Genomic DNA, 17,160 nt, shown 5'->3' with positions numbered 1-17,160 from the left:
ATCCTTGCGGGTAAGTTCGGTGCATTCGAATCCCAATACAGCGCCGATAACTTTCTGGACGTAATTGGCCACCTCAAACGGAGTCTTCCCACCGCCTTTGACAGTCATTTCTTCAGGCAAGCGATCCAAGAAAGTGGCTTCGTAGCTCGGTCTTGGGTTCATGAAGAAGAAGTAAGGGTCCCAGAACTTAACACCCCTCACTGTCGTCCCGTTGAACATTCCTTGTTTACAGTTCATCGCTACTGGCACGATCCTGTCGCTTAGCTCTGCGAATAGAGCGCTAAATCTCAGTAGATACTCTTCTCTGCACGTCGTGCCTTCCGGACATATCACCAAGTCGCCTGTAATACACCAAACCATATCAAAATCTCAACTACTCTGTTATTTTTTATTCTCCTCTTAAGATTAATGTGCACGTATACATAAGACGTTAGGTACCTTTCTCGAGAAGTTTTCTCATGCGGGCAGCATCAGCAACACGGTCACGGGTGAGTGCAACAGCAGGAATAGGAGAAAGCAAAATGGAGAGACGAGATACACTGTAAGTAACGCAATTGATCTTGCGTCCAAGAGCAATGGCAACGATGATGGGATCAAGTGCCGTACGGTGGTTAAGGACATAGAGGTTGCCCAGAGTTCCCGGGGATGGAGGCGGAGGACGGTGGCCACGTATGGTTAAGTGAATCCCAAGCATCTCGTAAGTGTAACGGACAAGNATACAATAACCAATACATCTTAAACTATAAAACTTTCCTTTATCCAGCAAATGACACATGGAAATTCGTATATGACCTAGCTTCACTCCCAAGTCAATGGCAATTAACTATAAAAACCCTTCTTTTTGGACTTTCACTTCTTCGAGTTGTTGATTGACTCCACCCTGCCGTCATTACCTCCGAGCAAAAGATACTTATCCTTGCGGGTAAGTTCGGTGCATTCGAATCCCAATACAGCGCCGATAACTTTCTGGACGTAATTGGCCACCTCAAACGGAGTCTTCCCACCGCCTTTGACAGTCATTTCTTCAGGCAAGCGATCCAAGAAAGTGGCTTCGTAGCTCGGTCTTGGGTTCATGAAGAAGAAGTAAGGGTCCCAGAACTTCACACCCCTCACTGTCGTCCCGTTGAACATTCCTTGTTTGCAGTTCATCGCTACTGGCACGATCCTGTCGCTTAGCTCCGCGAATAGAGCGCTAAATCTCAGTAGATACTCTTCTCTGCACGTCGTGCCTTCCGGACATATCACCAAGTCGCCTGTTATACACCACCAAAGCATATCAAAATCTCAACTCACTCTGTTTATTTTTAATTCTCCTCTTACGATTAATGTGAACGTATACATAAGACCCACGTTAGGTACCTTTCTCGAGAAGTTTTCTCATGCGGGCAGCATCAGCAACACGGTCACGGGTGAGTGCAACAGCAGGAATAGGAGAAAGCAAAATGGAGAGACGAGATACACTGTAAGTAACGCAATTGATCTTGCGTCCAAGAGCAATGGCAACGATGATGGGATCAAGTGCCGTACGGTGGTTAAGGACATAGAGGTTGCCCAGAGTTCCCGGGGATGGAGGCGGAGGACGGTGGCCACGTATGGTTAAGTGAATCCCAAGCATCTCGTAAGTGTAACGGACAAGGCGTTCAGGTAAAGGGAGGTTGAAGTAGACGCGAAAGATGGAGAGGATGAAACCAAAGGGAAGCCAGAGGTATACGATAATGGCGTTCAACGGGGTTGGACGTTGCACTAAACGCCCGTCGTGGAAGACTATGCGTTTTTTCAAACGTTCTTTTGGAATTGTTGTGGCTGACTTGGTCGCATGAACCATGTAACCTTTCTGTTATTATACCAAAAAACGTTATTCATTTCAGATGTATAACTGAAAGTACTAGGAGGATAATATAACATGTCTCTAAATTGTTTAATCAATATTCCAACTAAGCTTTAAAAGAAAAAAAAGAAATAAAGNCGTAGCTCGGTCTTGGGTTCATGAAGAAGAAGTAAGGGTCCCAGAACTTCACACCCCTCACTGTCGTCCCGTTGAACATTCCTTGTTTGCAGTTCATCGCTACTGGCACGATCCTGTCGCTTAGCTCCGCGAATAGAGCGCTAAATCTCAGTAGATACTCTTCTCTGCACGTCGTGCCTTCCGGACATATCACCAAGTCGCCTGTTATACACCACCAAAGCATATCAAAATCTCAACTCACTCTGTTTATTTTTAATTCTCCTCTTACGATTAATGTGAACGTATACATAAGACCCACGTTAGGTACCTTTCTCGAGAAGTTTTCTCATGCGGGCAGCATCAGCAACACGGTCACGGGTGAGTGCAACAGCAGGAATAGGAGAAAGCAAAATGGAGAGACGAGATACACTGTAAGTAACGCAATTGATCTTGCGTCCAAGAGCAATGGCAACGATGATGGGATCAAGTGCCGTACGGTGGTTAAGGACATAGAGGTTGCCCAGAGTTCCCGGGGATGGAGGCGGAGGACGGTGGCCACGTATGGTTAAGTGAATCCCAAGCATCTCGTAAGTGTAACGGACAAGGCGTTCAGGTAAAGGGAGGTTGAAGTAGACGCGAAAGATGGAGAGGATGAAACCAAAGGGAAGCCAGAGGTATACGATAATGGCGTTCAACGGGGTTGGACGTTGCACTAAACGCCCGTCGTGGAAGACTATGCGGTTCTTTAAACGTTCTTTGGGAATTGTTGTGGCTGACTTGGTCGCATGAACCATGTAACCTTTCTGTTATTATACCAAAAAACGTTATTCATTTCAGATGTATAACTGAAAGTACTAGGAGGATAATATAACATGTCTCTAAATTGTTTAATCAATATTCCAACTAAGCTTTAAAAGAAAAAAAAGAAATAAAGATATTTTTCTGAACTATTTGAAGTGTGTGTTCATTAAATGGACAGCCCCAAAATGTTGGTGGTACTAGTAAAGGTGGTTGGGGGAGAAGAAAGCAAAACAAAAATCAATCGAGAGGGTCCCGTGAAGAGCTGATATAGGTTTGGGTACATTTATGAACCTTGCTAATTACTTACTCCCTAAATAAAAAAAAACATTATGATTTTTATAAGATTCATTCACGCGTAGACATAATTAATGACACTAAACAAGTCAACAAGTTAAATTATGGAGTACTATTGTTTAGCCTAGTTAATGAATAGTACACGACAAGATTAATAAATAAATAAACGAACAGTAATCACAAATCAGTACAAAGACTTCCAAAACTTGTCCTACACACACTAATCTAATCAATACAGTACTCAATAACGTAATAATAGTTTTTATGTCCTTAATATAGAACTTAATTTGAGGATAATTAACTACTTAGTCAAAGTGCGAAATGCACAATTAAATATAGATAGCACCGGATTAACATAAATTACCTTGCATATAGACATGAAGTCGTGGTCGGAGGTTCGATCACCGAGGCCAAGATCGGGTGATTCGTCGCTAAACTCTTTCAAAACGGCTAACCTCTTAAGATCACCAACAAGAACACCAGGCTTCTTGACAAATCCAGTGGCTCTATTGGTTTTGGGATTGACTTCAATCTCTGTTCCCAAAACTTTATCTCCACCAAGATAATCTTTCACAAAAGGCTCCACCATTACTATCGGATTCGCCGTCACCACCACTTTCCTCTTCTTACACTTATCAAACACCTCAAAACTGTCTTTCCTCACATCCGCCGCATAAAACCTAAAAAAATATCATCGTAAAAAAATTGAATAAAATTCAAAAATATCGTTGTTAGATCTGTAGATAATGGAGGCCGTACGTACCTTGGAAGAACGGCGCGAGAGACGAGTTCGATGTCAAGGATTTTGAGACCAGCGTAGGAGATGAAGATGAGGATTTGGATTCCTACAGCTTCGGATATGAAGAGGTAAGAAACAATGACGATAGGTAACGAGAGAAGGAGGACTAGTCCACGGAATAGGCTTCCAGCTTCGATAGCGATGAGCATGAAGTAAGGGAACGAGCTTCTTGAGAGAAGCAGAGTCCCGTCGAGATCTGCGGCGATCGAGTCATACTCTCCGTCTTTGCATTCTGTTATCGGAGGAAAGTTTCGACTCTTCTTATCCGGAGAAGACATCTTCACTCGCCGAGTCTCTCTCTCTCTCAATCTCTCTCGTTAATGTAGCTAGGTTCTAAAAGAAAATAGTGTGGAATGAAAGAGAGGGAACCTTGGTTGTTTTAAATGCAATAGAATTCACTTGAAATTACCAAAATGGGGTGGGTTATCACACCAATTGAGATTTCTCATCATTTGACTTTATTCTTTTGTAATAAAAAAACAACCACCGTGATATAACAATTGGAATCTATAAATAGTGATTATGGGAGAATGTTCAATACAACCTTTTATAGGAAGCAGAGAAGACTAATCACGATAAAGTTTATATATATGCTCTACATTACAAAGGGAAAAACTAGTCACAATAAAGTCTAAATTAAATATATGCTGTGTGTATATGTATTTAGCTAATACCGAGTAGATAAAAAAATTCTCCTAAGTAACTCTAACACAGTTTTATCCTAGACATCATTGACATTGCAAGGTTTGACCACAAGATAAATACTCCACAAATAACGTATAAATTCATCTACGTAACTCTAACAGGAGTTTGATCCTAGACATCATTGACATTTCTGAAAGATATGGTTGAATAGATGAGGAAAATAAAAGCGATCACAACACAAGGTAGGTAGTTCAGCCGCTCACCTACATATATAGAAGGCCGTAAAATTAAATACAGTGGGTTGTAATTTGTCTATATGTCATCTTTGTGTTGCTATATATGTCAATCGTGTCATATCCACAAATAACGTAAAACTCTATGGCCACATGTCATATTTATTATATGAAAATGACTTCATATCCGACATGTATACATATCTATATATGTATTGCGAGATCGTTGACTATCAGTCGCATTCCGATCGAACGTCTTTCTGAGTTTAGCATGAATTTTCGTATGTTCTATATATAACCCAAATTTGAATTGTGTCATCTACTTTTGTCTCAGATTTAATTAAGTTCAAAAATTATGTTGAAGCGAAACTTGCAGGGAAATCTTTTATGAAGAGTATGTATGTTCTGCTTCCAACTTGACAAGTTGCCTAAGACAACATACTCATTTATGATTTCATCCAGCTTAGATTAGAATATCATTAATTAGTAGAAAAATGTATGATTACAGCAACGACAAAGAAGTCTTCGTTGTGTAAGTTACATAGATCTTGTTCTCACTTGAGCATTATCATCTGTTTCTTCGACCGTTGGGAGTTGCATGCACCGCTTTGAGCCGGACATTTATGTATGATCAAGAATATATATTATGTACTTGATCAGTATTTTAAATTGTTTATGGATTCTGAAAAGAAAGAAGTAATAATATATTCTTTATATCGATTTTAACGTTAAAGGCTCTTCCGAGTTTTCAGAATATAGCTCTGTTTAATTTTTTTTGCCAACTTTAAGCTCTTGTATACCTTAACTCACACGGACCAGCGTAAATGGCCAAAGCAATCCGGTGGGTAAATCCCTTCTCTACCTTTTACAAAAAGATTGTCCTCTTGTAGAGTTGTTTATTTAATCAACACATGATACGTTTATTTCATCAATCTTATAATATTGTTTGTCCTCTTGTAGAGTTGTTTATTTCATCAACACAAAATTTGAATCTTTTATTTAATTGATGTAAAAATTAGTTTTTATGTCGATTTGTTTTAATTGATGCTACATATTAATATTGATTTACATGAGTTTCAATTAATTGATGCTGAATGAGGTAATATTAACATTGGTTCTAACAATTGATCTTAAAATATATAATATACATCACTTATTAATAATTCTAATTAGTAATTACCATGGGCTAATTTTCTGACAATAATTGATGCAATATGCCTTTTTTTTTGTAGATATAGTTGGCCCATTTTCTTGAAATATATGTTGAGTTATCTTTTCTCTACTATGCAATTAATTATTGATCTCTAGGTTAGTTTAGTAATGCGTTGCAGGACACATGCTTTTCTTAGGTTCTAATTCCCTAAGGAAAATGATGTAAGACTAATTCATCGTTAATTTTGTATAATGCTATAAGGTCCGACAATGCTTAAACCAAGTTGTTAATTAACATGATATGACATGTTGGAATTTTGGATAATGCTAAGTTCTTAGACCAAGTGTTTGACTACTATTAAATGATAACATATTAGAAATATTCTTCAATGGGAGCCTAATTTGATTTATGTTAGTATTTGAAAACGCATGGAGGCGACACAATTATGCAAAATTATGTATGAACAACGGTTGCACTACAAAACAAACTGATTTGTGTCACTTATTTTATATATTTGTATTGTTTATAATTGATGCAAATTAGTTTTTTTTTTAAATTACTTATATAAATAACTTTGGAAGTGGTATGCATATATTTTACATTAATTAATATTTCTATCGATTATTGTAGTTAATATTATTAATATGTGTCAATTACAAAATATTGATGTTAAATTTCGCAATGGTGTTAGTATTTGTAAAAATTATGAAAATTGATGTTAATTATTTGTATCAGTTATAAACAAATGACATTAACCATATTACACCCCTTTTCTAAATCTTAACACTACGTCAGAAAACATCACCTTTTCTTCTTCGGCGACCAGATTGGTTCTAAAGCTCGTATGGGCATGTCTTCCCAAGCCCACGCCTTATCTCCACATTGTATGTAATCCACTGTTGCGCTTTTGTTGGCTACGATAAAGATTGTATACCCCTTGTTTTTTAAGATCTCGAACGGTAGTTTGAAGTCCTTATCTCCTGAAGCGAGGAGTATGTACTTGGCGTTGTAAATCTTGTATAATCATCCGATCTGCGATATCTTTAACTCTCTCGTAGTAGTTACCAAAATTCATAGTAGTCTCCATCTAGCTTCTTCTTCTTATCACATTTATTACACCCATGGGGACTGAACCTGTTTGAACTCCTCACGTTAAAACCGAGAGACTTAAGGACTTCAGTGTTATCACGAATAAAGGAGAGGTTGACGTTTCCTGCTGCAAACTTCTTTGCAGCCGGATGAAGCCTCCAATGTACTTTTCTTGGAGAAGCATTTATGTTATCTTCCATCTTTTCAACTTGATCAGCAGTCAACTGGGTATTAGCAAAATCCCACCAAAAAGGAACTTCGAATGCAGAATCCGAGACTAAAAATAAAATAAAAAAACAAAAAAAAAACACAAAGGTCAGAAAGAACTCAAAGAATATATACTAAATGCTAATTGGCATTAACCATATTTTTACATTATTTTTTTATCATATAATTATGTATTTTCTTCTTCAATATTGTATTGAGAAAATGTTTTATAATATGTTTGCATCTTTGTATGCAAGGGAAGCAAGCAAAGATAATGTTTTATAATATGTTTTATAATAGCTCATTATCAATATGTGAGAATATATTGGTGATGAGAGAGCTAGAAATAATTAATCAGCATAAATAGAAAAATTATGATTTCAAATAACAAGACATTTCTCGAGAAATTTTAGAAAGGTAACCCAAGAATAGAAAGCATTGCCTAATAAGTTCCGAGACGACCGACCATTTGAGCATAAACCAGTAAAGCAAACTGCATAAATTTTTTTTACTTGAGCGGACCGGACGTAATCGTCATTAAAAATAAAAGAAAGAGTAATTTTTTTGAATAAAGAGATTGGAAATGGACATTCATGAAAATATTTAGCTAGGGTTTTGAGATTTTTGGAAGGGGTTTCTTTGCAATTACGAAAACCTAAAAAATCATCTATACTATTAACCGGGGAGTACAAAACAAGATTTTGGAAAAAAAAAACATATCATATATCCATGTTGCCAAACAGGTCCAATTACTTATATAATAAAAAAAACAATATATGGTAAACAAAATCTGTTATTCGAAAATCTAATATTTATGGAAACAATAATTACGAAATTAATTATAAAATTAAATTAGCCGATATTTTTGGAAATGATTTAAAGTTGTTACCATAAAAGCAAATTATTAAATTTGAAATTGTATATATAACGTAAATGGTTCTAGATTTTGAGATATTTATAGAAATCTAATTTAATATTTGAATATTATCTTTTATTTTAGATTTTTAAATTTTCTTAACCAAAAAACTATGTTAATTAATTCATCTTAATACATATGGAAAAAACCGAAAAATATGAAAACCTTAGTATATATTTACTATTAAAAATATGAAAACCTTAGTATAGATGCGTATACAAACAGATTTTTTCAAAAAATGAATTTAATCAATTTGTTTGATATATAAGAAAATCACAATTTAATTCTACAGCCATATAAATAGAACCGATAATTACTCAATATCTTTAAAAGCTATTTAAAGTTTGGTTCCATATATATATATATATATATATAAACATATTTGATTTGGTTTTATACTGTGAGATATTTACGAAAATAATAAATCAATTTAATACAATTAGATAAAAACAAATAATTATTTAGTTTAGATTTTGCAATATTTCCTAAACAAAATTTAAGTAATTAATCATGATTAGTATAGATAAAAAAGAATTAAAAATCAAAAATTTATATATGTAAAAAAATTTAATTTGATTATATATTAAAAGATATATAAAAGTGTATGTAGAGTCTCACATTAGCTAAATATATTTATACTATTAAAAGAAAAATATTTTTCATTATATAGTCATAAAATTCTCTATTATTAAATGTAATGTCATTCAAGTTAGAACAAACAAAAAATAGAGAAAATGGTAGTTTGGTCAAAATAAAAACTAAAAAACCCCGCGGATCCTAAAGTGCCCCGGTTCGTTTGTAGTCGGGTTAAATAAAAAATACGCGGATCCTATGCTATCCGGTTTGAAAGGATTTGGATCCTATCCAGCGGGAGTAAAATAATAATACTCACTACAAGCATATTTAATCCCTAAAATCACTCAAACTATTTAATGCATTTAAATGAAACTATCCAATTACAAACAACTAATTTAAAATTCAAATTTATAAAAAGTAAATTTGTTACTATCAAAATCGGGCAATTAAATTTAAACTTATATATGTAAACATAATTAGTTTAGTTATATATTTTGAGATAAAAGCCATTTGGAATTATTTTAGTTTCAAATTGACATTTCATTTTTTTCTTTACTTTACTTAAAATTTGTAATGATTTTTGAGACATCAAAAATGAAATTTGACTTATATATTCTGCCTTCTCATTATTATTCAATTTTCTGTTTTTATGTTATAAAGTTCTCAACTGTTTTTAAAAAAAACAATATTGAAATTATTTAAGATTTTTTGTCTACAAATAATATTTACAAAAACACATAATTCTCATAATAAAAACAATCTACCATTTTTTTGTGTGCATAATGTTGATGGTGGTTACTGTGTTTGTAAATTAGTTTATTAATTATCTTTTAATAAACCGATCAAATAATTACATCCACTCCGAAATATTTGTGATCAAGAATTCCCAAAACTGAAAATAACCACAAAGCAACTAAAAGAAACTTTGTGATCCTTACTATTTATAATTAAAAGCAACATAAACTCTCACCTATATATATAATGATATACCTTTAGAACGTATTATAAATAATTATTATATCTAACCATATTATTTTATTTTGAGCTAATTTATCTATTTATTTTCCTCGAAAATATTATTTTATTTTTGAATTATATCGACGACTACAATCTTATATGTAACATGTTTTTTAAAAGGCATTAAAGTGTATTTTACAATATTAAAATTTTAAAAACAAAAGAAATGTAATGCAATATAGATGAAGGAGACATAAAATAATAAGAATAAAAAAGTCAACTAATTTTGTAATATTGTTTTATTATATGATATAGAAGTATACTATGAACTATATTTGTGTTTGTCCCAAATTGTATTTTGGTAATTTTTGTATTCGTTCCATCTCGTTTCCAATCGGGAATAATTTTTTTTTGTCAAATATCAGAAATGTCATATATCGAGAATCTTCACTATTGGGAATGCATTCTCTATACAACTAGAATTCAAGTACAAGACGAAACATGAATTACATCCACTCCAAAATATTTATATCAAACATGTTTTAAGTATTTTATATTTTTTTACATATACTCTTATGTCTTTTTTTTTAAAAAACAAAAGTTATAATATAAATGCTATATCAAGTCATTATTTTTGGGTACTCGGTGTACTAATCGGTTCTCAAATTTGTAACCCGCACCGACCCGAAATCGATAGTACCCGAACTAAACCGAACCCATATATTGAAAAATACTTACTAGGTTCTATTTTTCTAAACCCGTTTAACCAAACTTGATCGGGTAATATCCTAACCTGAACGGGTTACCCGAAGGTCTAACCCTACTAAAAATAGGTTTGCAAAAATAATCCGTATATACATTATCTATATATACATTTTGCAAGTACATTTGCAAATAAATCCTGAACTTGCCACCTATTTACAAGACTGCCATTGTATTTAATATTTTTAATTTATAATTTATTATTTGTTAAATTATGATTAGGTTTCAAACAAAATCAGTGTAATATACGATTCTCTTCCAAAATTTTCGCTCTCTTTAATTACGAATTTCTTTCTATATATGATTTATATATATGGCAATCAATCTTTATTACTCTTCTTATTTCTTCTAATTAGATCTTCCCATATATTGCTAAGACTCGGTGTGAAACAAACAATCGACATTAATTTACTTTCGAAATATCTGCAAAAAAGGAAACCAATATTAGATCTTTCCATATATTGCTAAGAGTCGGTTTCAAATTCTGTTTTATTCTTTTTTTGGAAATTGTAATATATTGTCAAAATAAACGTTACTAGCATATTCTATTATATATGTTTAAACCAATTAATTTTGTTTCAAAAATTTTATTTGGTGAAGATTTTTTTCAACTTCGTCATCAAGATTTTCGTTCCCTCTCAAAATACTATAAATAAGACTCAACATCTAAACTCACTAAACACGATAAACACTTCCTCTATAGCAAAAGCAAGCAAAATTTAATTACTCTAATGGCAATATTTTATCATCTTCGTTTGAAGTATATTTTATCGTCTATAATATTGTTTTGTTAATCTATGTTAATTTATGATAATTTTTGTTTTTAGTTCTAATTTTTATGTTTGAGTAGCAATCGAGTTATAAAGATCATGTATCCACCTAATTATGCTTTCTTAATCCTAAAGTTTGTTACTATCAGGGATAAATGAGGTACTAACCATTTTCATGTGTCCTATATGAAATCGAACGTTGCTTCTTCATTTAACGCTCCAATCTGAATTATTAATTTAGAAGTTATCACTTGTGATAATGTTTTGCTCCCGCTTGAGAACATATTATTAATCTCTTCTTGAACTAACTTTCAAACTCTGTAATTATATTAATCATTGATGGTAGTAATTGTCCATCTTCATAACAAGATTATATATTAAAGCAAGTGGTAATATTATTTATAACAAGATTATATATTATAACAAAAACGTAAAGTAAGACTCTATGTAAAGTAATGTACACCAACGTAAACATATAATTAGATGGTTCATTTGTTTTACCAGATCCTATAGTGTATAATTTCATGTTTCAAATGCATTTACTAAATTAAATTGTTTATCATCCAAAAAAAACGACTTACTTTCTCAAATTTAGACTTTAGTTAAAATATTTACGCAAACAGTCATTATTATTAACTAACCATTCTAACTATAGCATGCTGAGGATGATGATTGGCTGCGTCTACTTAGTTTGTTGTTAAGGGTCACCTACACAACGACAACATTTTATTAACATAGTTACTAGCCATGTCTCCTTAGCTTGGAAATATGTGGTGCACTTTATTTTGTTGTGATTTAACGGGTCACCTACGAATAAAAATCATTTATTTACATAGATATGAGTCATTATCATGTTTATTTATTTACAAATCAGCCCCAATTTTAAAAATGTGTGTTTTTTAAAAATGCAATCTTTGTTCCCAAAATTCGTCTATTACAGAGTATATGAGACAAATAAAAATTTCTAATACGAATATACTCATATTTTTGGCAACAAAGGTGTCGGAAAAGGAGTCGCCCAGAGTAGAAACCGAGACTCGCCGGGACTTCGTCGGATTTTACCAAAACTAACAACTCTTCGTCTAATATTTTTTTTTACTGACAGAACATAACCATCATCGTATTTACTTAAACAAATCAGAAATATGACTTCTTCATTACAATGATGCTCTTTATTTGCTAATTAAAACTTATTCTGACGTTTAAATCATTTTCAAAATATTAAAATTTTAAAATAATAGGTTACAAATTACTTATATATCAATTTATGGATTAAATCTTTAAAAATACAATAAATTAAATTATTTAACTTTAAAAATAAATCAGGTATTCGTAAAAATGTAACATGTAAAAGTAAAATTTATCTCGTGGGTTACTAAAGTAATTTAAGTAAATACTAAATTAAATGCTTATGCCAAAAAATTGTTTTAAATAAATTTTAATTCTAAATATCATCTGACGGATTATATAGCAGGACAAATTTGGGTTGATATAAATATAAATTAAAATATTATTAATTCGGTGTTCATCATATCATTATTTTATTAATATCATCTATATTAGAATATTAAATTTTTTAATTAAATTACGATTATGTAAAAAACAAATATGATGCAATATATCACGAATTAACCCTGAAATTAACAATCTAAATACAATTATACAATCTCAAACACTAAACAAAATCAACAAACAATTATAACTTAAAATTTTAAATTTTTATTTTAAGAAAAAATTGCCCCGCGGTGTACCGCGGGTGAAAATCTAGTATATTGCAAATTTGATTACAAATTTAGTTTTTGAAATTAACCGAGCGCGGTCAGAACCTAGTTCTCTCTCAGTCAGGAGTAGTTGGTAAAAAGATAAATTTCAGATTTCTTAGGAATATCGCGTTACGTTGCTGATTCTATTTTCGTTTGAGAGAATACAAATTGGTTGGTTGATACGATCTGTGATATCATCGATTCACTTTTTTCTTTGCACACCGGAATTGCTTTGTAGGCTTNTTTTTTTTTTTTTTTTTTTTTATATCTCTCAGCGATATGTATCCTCGCAAGCCCAGTATCGATGATCATCAGGGTTGTATTGTTCATAGTCTCCTCACCCCACGTCGCCCGTTTGGAGCCCTACGTCGCCGCCCGTTTTTGTTTGAAGCCAATGAGCGTCGTCCAAGTGATTATGATAAGCAGCAGCTATCTGACTCTGACTCTGACTCTGAATCTGAATTTGAATCTGAATCTCATACTCAGGTAAAGGTTATATTTATTAATTATTATCATTATAATATATATATATACATATATATAGATTGTTTGTCTGCAAACACTCCTTTGTTTTGTAATCGGCTTGCTTATTCATTGATTCTTACAAACTTGCATCAGGGGAAACTGTCTGAGGCTACTCCAGCCTCCCCGCCTCAACCAAGGTAATCTCTATTCAGTCAGTATTCATCACCTGTATAGCTCATTTATGTTCATGTTTTCACCTGACTCAGACTCCACCTCCGCCACGTTTTGAAGAAGAGGACTAAGAAGAAGACTAAGAAGCCCGTCATGAAAAAAGCAAAGCCAAAAGAAGCCTCTCTTTGTGATGATTATTGACTACTTTCTCACTAGTGTACCTTCCCAAACCCACCAACAGACACAGTACCCCTAAACATCCCCCTCTTTGGTTTCTCTTTTATTGCATCTCGAGCCTTAGATGGACTTTTTAACTTAAACAGCATATATAAAATGATTAACCATAGTTTTCTACATTAAACAGACACATAAAGAAAATTTCACAAATCCCAAATCCGCATATACATTGCAAAACAAAAGCTACATAATAGAGAGATAAGCATAGGGAAACTAAAGAAGAACAAATCTGGACATGTGGGAATCTTTTGTTTAGCTCTTGCTCTTGAAAGGTATCGCTCTGATGACCAGCTGGTGATAGAGCGCTGCTAGTGCTGCTCCAATGAATGGTCCAACCCAGAATATCCACTGCAACCCAACCAACCACAAAAACAAAATCCAAAACGATCAGAACATAAATCAATTATCATATATATTTTTCAGCGAGTGGTCCTTTTCATCATATGTGGTTGTAAGAAGATGAAGAGTGTACTCACATGGTCGTCCCATGAGTGGTCCTTGTTGTAGATAATTGCGGCTCCAAGGCTTCTTGCTGGGTTGATTCCGGTTCCGGTTATTGGAATTGTCGCCAAATGCACCAAGAACACTGCAAATCCGATTGGGAGTGGTGCCAATATCTACAATTGAATGACCAATTTGTTATTAGTATTACTCATCAACCGGAACGAACCAAGAAATGTATCAGTGGCTTCTCTCACAGTCTAGACAACTATAAATCGGAACTAATTGGCTCATCAACTACTAATTGAACCAAATAAAACGGGGAGTAACCAGTAGCTTTCTTAGTCTAGACAACTTATAAACCGGAGCTATACACCATTAACTACTAATTAGACAAATCAAATCAGTAAACCGACACTAAAGAGAGTGAGGAGGGGTCCATACCGGGACGTGTGAGTCACGGGCGCTTCTCTTGGCGTCGGTGGCGGAGAAGACGGTGTAGACAAGAACGAATGTTCCAATGATTTCAGCACCAAGGCCAGAACCTTTGCTGTAACCGTCAGCGACACCGTTGGCACCTCCACCGAGAGTCTGGTACTGCTTTGGCTGGAAACCCTTGACGACTCCGGCACCACAGATGGCTCCAAGACATTGCATTATTATGTAGAACACAGCTCGGGTCAGAGACAGCTTCCTTGCCAAGAACAGACCGAATGTCACAGCAGGGTTGATGTGTCCACCTAAGAAACACATAACACACAAACATATGTTACACAAAGATACGAGCTTTACCTAAGAAACCTACAGTAATTGACAGATCTAGACTAGCCCAAGCAACAAGAGACCAGAAAGTTCCCTACTTTTCTAAAAACAGAGCACATAACGCAAGAACAAAAACAGAGAAACCCATCAGAGATTTCAATAGAGGGAGCCAGGGGAAAACCTGAGATTCCAGCAGTACAGTAGACGAGAGCAAAGATCATGCCACCAAAAGCCCAAGCGATGCCTTGGATCCCAACAGTGGCACACATGGTTGGTGCTCTCTTGACTCCCATCACTGTCAACACTGTGATGTAAAGAAACAGGAAAGTGGCTATGAACTCGGCGATTCCGGCCCTGTAGAAGGACCATGAGCTCAGCTCGCCAGGCTCGAACAGTGGTGCAGGAGGTGGCTCTTTGTAGTCCTTCTCGGTGGACTGAGCAGATGTGCCGATGGGTTGCCTCTCCGGGAACTTGTTAGCTCCCACTCTAACATCTTCTTCTTTGCCTTCCATTTCCCTCTCTCCTTCTTCTTCTTCTTCTTTTTTTTAGGGTTTTTCTCTCTCCCGAAAGGTTGGTTAAAGTTGTGAGCTTTCTCTCTTGTGTGTGGGAGAGAGTGTGTGGTGGATACAGAGTCCATTTATAGAGAGATAGGATAGAATTATATAAAGAAATTGCCTAACGTCTCCAAGCATTTATTTCATGGGTTATTATTATCTTTGTATTGTATTGCCTAATCATAGTGAGATCGTTGTATTGTATACCCATTTGTGAATAGTTGTTACTATAAGTTGGGGAAATTAAACTAGTCTAGTTACATTTTTTTTTTTTGTCAACTTGTCTCGTGTTATTAGACTATTATTAGTGGATTTATTATTCATGAGTAAATGACGGTGAATGTTGAATGAATTAATTATGTTACTAATGAATAGTTTGGTGATTTTGTAGTATTAAAATAAATAAATAAATGTGATGGAGGAGGACTGAAGAGAGGAGAGGGTTCTGGAACGTACCGAGAGGTGGTGCTCTCTCGTATAAAAAAAAGACAAAGAAGCTGAGTTGTCTTTTCTTTGCCAGATAATAATATCTTGTTTGTGGTCCACTTTTTTTGGACGGTAACGCGAATCGATAAAAATTGTTACTGAGGCCAATAAAGCCCAATAGTTGAAATGGTAAAAATCATGTCTCTCTCTCTCCAACGAAGCAATTATCTGACCGTTGGAGAAAAAATTTGACAGCTTTTTTTATGAAAAGTCATTTTCGTTGGACTATGGTATAATGCCATGCTTCATTTTATAGACTAGATAATATCATTTTAAATATTCAACTATTCATTCCTGAAAGAGAAAGAAAAAAAAAATGAAAAGTTATAAAATCCGTTTTCACGTTGACAAAGAAACAGTGTTACGTACTGATGAAAGATATGTAATTACAAATGTGTTGTAATGGTAGGACCTTATAACTTTTTTTTTTTCACTTTTACTTCGTTAGCTTTTTACTGTTTCGCCTAAAAGAAATTGCAAGCCTCGCATTATTAAATCAGATCTCTCATTTTTTCCAATTTATAATTCGTTGTGGATCGAATAAAATCGTATAATATTTCAGATGTTAGAATTCAATTATTGGATTGGAAGCATGCAAGTAAACAAATTAATTTTTTTAATATAAGTTACCATTTCTAGGTGCTGACATGTAAAGGTTTGACAGCTCAGAGATGAGAGAGTGTATTGCTTCTCTTGTGGATCACATGCTTCGTTGCCAACAATCTTATCTTCGAAATTCTCCAACTTTCAAAAATTCAATATTAGTACCATAGTTACAGTGTCGTGAAAAAGACATAATGTGAATTCATTACGTTTTGTCCAACAAAAAAGAAAAAAGTGAATTCATTACGTATTCATTTTCGAAACGCAACCACAACGCATAGTCACTCAGTCACATACCGTCCAGCCACCATATTCTTGACACGTGGAAGAAACCCGTTGAACATGTGTGTTGTTTTATTGGGACGGTCCCGACCAAAGGCCAAGCCGCATCTATGTCTATAATGTGACCTTCCTAGCTTCATATGCATGTAGCATGTTTGAAAAAAGCAAGAAATAGTAATACAATAAAGAGATTATTAACGATGACATTAACAAGTATTGATTGCTTGAGAAATTTTAAAATTTTGTACC

At 34.0% G+C, this 17,160-nt stretch overlaps 2 protein-coding genes and 1 long non-coding RNA gene across 6 annotated transcripts in view; 1 reads left to right on the top strand and 2 right to left on the bottom strand.

The window, feature by feature from the left end:
- The window catches only part of LOC104737735 (probable glycerol-3-phosphate acyltransferase 8), a 5,651-nt gene extending 1,347 nt beyond the window's left edge, over nt 1-4,304 (bottom strand). The window contains exons 1-5 of one of the 4 annotated variants that reach the window (XM_019235181.1): nt 3,804-4,297; nt 3,405-3,720; nt 2,530-2,748; nt 439-694; nt 109-341 (exon numbers count right to left, since the gene is read on the bottom strand). In XM_019235181.1, coding sequence (XP_019090726.1) covers nt 109-341; nt 439-694; nt 2,530-2,748; nt 3,405-3,720; nt 3,804-4,117 — 1,338 coding nt within the window. In that variant the 5' untranslated portion in view covers nt 4,118-4,297. Of the gene's footprint in view, nt 1-3; nt 342-438; nt 695-735; nt 1,254-2,004; nt 2,168-2,273; nt 2,749-3,404; nt 3,721-3,803 lie in introns of those variants that run through there. The other 3 variants (XM_019235180.1, XM_019235179.1, XM_010457989.2) reach the window with 3 other exon arrangements.
- On the top strand, nt 12,938-13,996 carry LOC109128511. Its single transcript, XR_002034960.1, has 2 exons — nt 12,938-13,396; nt 13,529-13,996. It is a non-coding gene; the product is annotated as an uncharacterized LOC109128511 (long non-coding RNA).
- Nucleotides 13,874-15,615, bottom strand: LOC104737734 (probable aquaporin PIP1-4). The gene is made up of 4 exons (XM_010457988.2): nt 15,168-15,615; nt 14,669-14,964; nt 14,260-14,400; nt 13,874-14,131 (listed from the first exon to the last, which is right to left on the bottom strand). Exons 1-4 carry the CDS (start codon nt 15,496-15,498, stop codon nt 14,036-14,038), a joined length of 864 nt encoding a protein of 287 aa, XP_010456290.1. The 5' UTR covers nt 15,499-15,615; the 3' UTR covers nt 13,874-14,035.

The sequence above is a fragment of the Camelina sativa genome, chromosome 13 (genome assembly GCF_000633955.1).
Source record: "Camelina sativa cultivar DH55 chromosome 13, Cs, whole genome shotgun sequence".
In the NCBI taxonomy this organism is placed as follows: Eukaryota; Viridiplantae; Streptophyta; class Magnoliopsida; order Brassicales; family Brassicaceae; genus Camelina; species Camelina sativa.
Note: the sequence above shows the minus strand (reverse complement) of the source record. Positions and strands in the feature narration are given on the sequence as shown.

What these genes read in the sequence shown, in the direction of transcription:
- LOC104737734 (XM_010457988.2), bottom strand. Translation starts at nt 15,498, where the DNA reads ATGGAAGGCAAAGAAGAAGATGTTAGAGTGGGAGCTAACAAGTTCCCG. An exon ending in CTGTACTGCTGGAATCTCAG is followed by an intron (nt 14,965 to 15,167) that starts GTTTTCCCCTGG and finishes TGTGTTTCTTAG; the next exon opens with GTGGACACATCAACCCTGCT. An exon ending in CCCGTGACTCACACGTCCCG is followed by an intron (nt 14,401 to 14,668) that starts GTATGGACCCCT and finishes ATTCAATTGTAG; the next exon opens with ATATTGGCACCACTCCCAAT.